This window comes from Phaethon lepturus, unplaced genomic scaffold (genome assembly GCF_000687285.1).
Source record: "Phaethon lepturus isolate BGI_N335 unplaced genomic scaffold, ASM68728v1 scaffold16045, whole genome shotgun sequence".
In the NCBI taxonomy this organism is placed as follows: domain Eukaryota; kingdom Metazoa; phylum Chordata; class Aves; order Phaethontiformes; family Phaethontidae; genus Phaethon; species Phaethon lepturus.
In genome coordinates, this window is record NW_010541327.1 from 194 (window position 1) to 5456 (window position 5263).

The 5263-nt window shown below is 38.8% G+C and overlaps 1 protein-coding gene across 1 annotated transcript in view; it reads left to right on the forward strand.

Annotated features, from left to right (window-relative positions):
• Positions 1–474: 474 nt before the first annotated feature.
• Positions 475–5263, forward strand: part of DHFR (dihydrofolate reductase) — a 15855-nt gene continuing 11066 nt past the window's right edge. The window contains exons 1-2 of the mRNA XM_010287699.1: positions 475–576; positions 1453–1579. Of these exons, the coding sequence (XP_010286001.1) occupies positions 491–576; positions 1453–1579 (213 nt within the window). The 5' untranslated portion in view covers positions 475–490. The remainder of the gene's footprint in view (positions 577–1452; positions 1580–5263) is intronic.

Below are 5263 nucleotides of genomic sequence, written 5' to 3' on the forward strand. Positions count from 1 at the left end.
TCAAAGCTGGCAATTATTCCTGATCATATAATTGGAATGATGGAACATGCAAACACAAACTCAATTACTGCATGCTGCTTGGATTTATGAAGAGAAAAATGATGTTTTCACACTGAGAACTCTTTTGAGGGTGTGAGTTGGTCTCATACACGGAGATTAATTTGGGTCTGTAACTATAGCAGAGCCAGTATCTGTGTAATGCATGTAATAGGCAGTGACATGCCTTTTTAAATTTTCTTTCAATTATAAGTTAACAGGTGTGCATGAGCCTGACAAGGGTTTGAGGCCACAAACGTGTTCTTCTATATGTGTGACTAATTTGAGAATTGGGGCCTAAGATTGTATTTTTGGTAACTGCTGAAATGGAGTTCGGAAGGGGAGGGAAAGTCCAGCAGTATCGCTAAACAACCAAAACAAACTTGGGGAAGAGCAAAAATACCCTTTAAATTAGTGTTTTCTCTCTTACTCAGGTAAACAGAATGCACTGATAATGGGTAAAAAAACCTGGTTCTCCATTCCTGAGAAGAATCGTCCTTTAAAAGACAGAATCAATATAGTGCTCAGCAGGGAGCTCAAGTATGTATGATGAATTATAGGCCTGTAAAAAAAATTAAAAGTCAGCACCTAAAAATATGTGTAGCAATACATCATAAAGTAATTCTGCATGTAACATTTTTGATACATGGTTAGGAAGCATCTCTGCTGTTAGTCCTGAGTGATATCACTACTTTACCTTTAATTTTCTTTTTTTTTTCTTTTATTTTGGAATCAATTCACAAGATAATTGTCATTACATGGCATGCTGAATGCTAGTCTAAGCTCTACAACAAACCATCTGACAATTGTCGGTAGTCTTTCTGACTGACGTATTTAACTGTATTTCTCTAGTTCCTTGTTAGGCTGGTGGCTCTTAATCCCTTTTTTTAAGTTTATTTTTGTTAGCATTTAAGGAAGAACTGTCTTTTTTCAGAGCTCTCTTGAATGCATCACCCACAGTCATCCAAATATTCTTAAACAAAAATGTCCACTTATAATGGTTTATTGCTTTGGAGGATGTTGGTGGGTATTGAGCTGAATATGGGGGGAGGGGAAGGGCTTTTTGACTAGTTTTATTGAATGAAATATTAATATTCTAGGATTCAAGTAGAAGTCTATTTAATTTTATAGATATCTAAGTTTCTCATGTTTTTAAAAAAACATGACTAAAATTTCAGATCTGTAATTTATGCCACTTAAGTCACTGTTATGATTAAGCTGATTTATTAAACAATCCTGCAGTCAGATGAGAATTCTAACATAGTTTAGCAGTAATAGACCTTTCAAAATAATTAACTAATGTGAAATATTTCGTCATTTGTAGATTCAGTAAAACGTGTTTTATGTCTAGGTGGTATTGATTATCATGGTTAATGGTCCTCTAATTATTTAGTAATAAAACTTTGCTTTTTCTAGGGAAACCCCAAAAGGAGCACATTATCTTTCCAAAAGTCTGGATGATGCTTTAGCCCTTCTGGATTCACCAGAGTTAAAAAGTAAAGTAGACATGGTTTGGATCGTCGGAGGCACTTCAGTTTACAAGGTACATTTAGAGTGCTGCTAAATTACTCATTTTCTGCGATGGGATGAGGATGGCTCAAGTTCTTACTACTTCTGCTTTAGGAAGTGCCTTTCTTTTATGTCACCCAGCAAACTCCAGTGATTCCAACAGAACAAGTCTTGGAGAGTAAGATTTCAATTCACAAGTTTAAAATATATGTCCAAGTAACCAAATCTTGTTCTTGCTAATGGCCCAGTGTCATACAGTCATTGTGCTTTGAGAGCTTTTCTTAAATGTCTGAATTGTTAGTTTTTTACACCAAGGCCCATACTGTTATGCTTATTTTACTGAGGTAGTAGACTGACTCTGCCGAGGATGTGGGAAAAAACGAAAAATGATCCAGCATTTTTAGCCAGAGTGTGACACTTTATACAGCTATACAGGTAAGAAAAGAGAATTTAGAGAGAGCTGGCAAGTGATGGTGTCAGCAATAGGAGGAGATAATCAGAAGACAAAATGTAGAACTGAGTTTGTTTTCGCATCCAGCAAACAGGCATCCCTACTGTTCCCACTCCCCAGGTTTCTCTTGGTGTCTAGAGTGTCTTAGTATTCAGGTATCCATTCATGTGCCACTGTCTTCTCAGGACTGTCTTTGCACAGGCAAAGGCCTGTATAAACTGCCCTGTTTTCCCACAAATGCAATAGTTCTCCTGTCTTTAACTAAGATATTAGGATGCAACATAAAGGTCTGCAGTAAAACTTGTGTTGTTGTCGCCCTGTGTTTCCTCAGCCATCTCCTTCCCTTCTCCCAAACCCCTCCTCTCATTTTCCATTTATATGCATGTAAAGTTTATTCAACTCTCCATGCCTCTACCCCCATCCCTAGAGTCATCCTTTCAGTCCCTACACAGTCAGGGTTAGAATCACAGAATCATAGAATCTTTGGGTTGGAAGGGACCTCTTAAGGTCATCTAGTCCAACCCCCCTGCAGTGATCAGGGACATCTTCAACTAGATCAGGTTGCTCAGAGCCCCATCCAGCCTGACCTGGAATGTTCCCAGGGATGGGGCATCTACCACCTCTGTGGGCAACCTCTGCCAGTGTTTCACCAGCCTCATGGTGAAAAATTTCTTCCTTACATCTAGTCTAAATCTACCTTTTTCTAGTTTAAAACCATTACACCTTGTCCAGAGCCCTAAAGGGTTCTACCCTTTTACTCTCAATTGATTTTGTCTTCTTTTGTGACGTTCTCATATAATTTGCATTTCTTGTCAAACAGTACTACACAAAGGATTATGGCCATCAATCCTAGTTCCTTTAATATCAATCAGGTGAATATGGAATAAGGACAGCATTCTTTCTTCTGATTAAAAAAAAATAAGAATTGTAAAGCAATTTTAAAAAAATAAATATATAGTAAAACAGTTCTGCTGTCCTTTAGTCATTACAAATACTCTGGGTAATACACTTTTTGTTTGGCACTTGGACTTCAGGTCTGTGATGAAAATACCATCATGCTCTTGGTAGCAAATTAGGGCTGATAATATGCTTTGTATATGGGCTGGGAAAAAACATGTTCTGATATTTCTCGCCATTGCAGTTTGTGCCTTTCATGAACCTCTTCTCTGTGTCCTAGCGGATGCATCTTTTACAGTATAAAAAAGCAAAGTAGTTAGATATTGCTAAGGCTGTAAGAAAAACGAGATGCATATGCAAATAACCTGTAAAACACTGCTGTTCCTCTTTTTTTTTAGTGTTATGTTTTATAATCACATTTGCTGGTGGTGAAGTCCACCATATATTTTGTGTCCAAATGCATTCAGCCTATAATCAAGTATTACATATAGAAGTAACCTATCCTTCACTCTCAGCCATTAAAATGCTTGCTTCCAGGCAGGAAGTAGCCAATTTATTTCTGAAGACAGATTCTCTTCAGATTGGGCATAACTGCCCAACATAAGCAAGAGACTGGATTTGGCTTCTACCTGTATTTCTGCAGCATGTGTAGTGTGAGCAGAAGCATTTACCCCTTCTGTGCCATGGCCATATACTCATCTAGTGCTGCAAAGAGTGATTATTCTTGCTTGTTCTTCCAGGAGCGTCTGTGTTGTAGACTTCTAATTTAACTCTTTTTCCAGTGTCTGGCTGAGACTTCGTAGAAAACAACGCCTTTTTTAGACTACTACTCACCCATACTTAGATTATAAGTAGGCAGTTTTGATGAAGAGTACTTTTGCAATATATTACTTGTGCGGATCTGCATAAAGGAATATGACTTAAAATTTCAACAGTTTTCCCCCCTTTCAAGCTTGTACTTGGGACATTTCAAAGGAGTTTGTAATTCATTAGGGAAAAATCTTATGGTTTTATACAGATTCCTGCATTGAAACTAGCTTTGTGATCTTAGTTAAAAGGGTTTGATGGAAACCGTACACCTCTACCAAACTGCAGGTAATATTTTTAGTGCCTGTATTAAAGATGCACAAAGGATTACAGGAATGTTTCCATTATACCATGTAGAAATGTGTGGGAAGTAAAATCACAATTCGTAATTGAAGTGAACAATTTTTTTTTCAGTAGTTGTAGATGTTGGCTTTTAAAGCATTATTTTGATCTTACTACTTTGTATGGCTTAAAGGTTTAGAACTGATTGTATTTATTAGTACTAGCCTGTGATGGAAAAGTGTCTGTAACTACTTTAGCAAGTGCGTGCAACAGGAAGCGTCTGAAACTGGTAGTGCTAAGGACATGACACTTTCAGCATTTTGGGGAGTTTAACCCAAAGTTCAGATCTTTCAAACCAGGTAGAGCTTTATGAGACCTTGATGAGGAGAGCAGGCCATTCTGGAAAGCACCATACTTCTCTTTTCATCTGCACCATACTTCTCTTTTCATCTGCCTCCTGCAGATGATGGTCCCACCTACCATCAACCCTTTTCTAATCCTGATCTTGTACCTGGCTCCTGCTACTCATTTACAAGTAACACTACTGTGTCTGCTGAGTAAATCCTCTTGTGCATCTGAGCGTAGCCATAACAGTGCAGTAGAGAGCTGTTTTGCACCAGGAGAAGCTAGTCCATTATGAAGCCAGTAAGAGGAGCACCCAGACTGTGTAAAGTGTCATTTAAAATGCTCATTATTAGAGCTAACACCTTAAAGAAGGACAGAACAGTATCAGTATTCTTAAATCCCTTTAGATATTGGGAAGTCCCGAGTTGTGTGGCATTGACTGAGCCTCCAAGCCACGTGCAGCATGCCACACACACCACATCTGTAGAAAGGTCTACCTCATTTTGGTCATTCAGGCTACTATAGTACTTTCTTACAAGAAAACAAGTCTATTCGTAATTTCTGCTCTCAAACAGAAAGGATGTTCACATGAGAACTTCTTGCTGCTCTTTTAGATAAAGGCAATGACATGCAACTGATATGGTCATCAGTAACAAGTGAGAGCTGCCTGCAGGCTCCTCTGTTACAGTTTTCTGGCTGAGCTTATCCTGTAGCCAAGGAATATGTGCAGCACAGTACAGGCCTGGGTCTTTTCAGGCTAATTGTTAAATGGATCGCCAGCTCCCTAATGTGTCAGTCAGGATCAGCACAAAAGGGAACAGCAAGTTCACACATGCACCCTTTGAACTTACTTTGGTAGGGCTGCTCTGACAGCCTGTCACAGGCTCTTGTGGATGTCTTGAAGGCTCAGTAGGAAGCTGGGGGACCGGGCTTCCT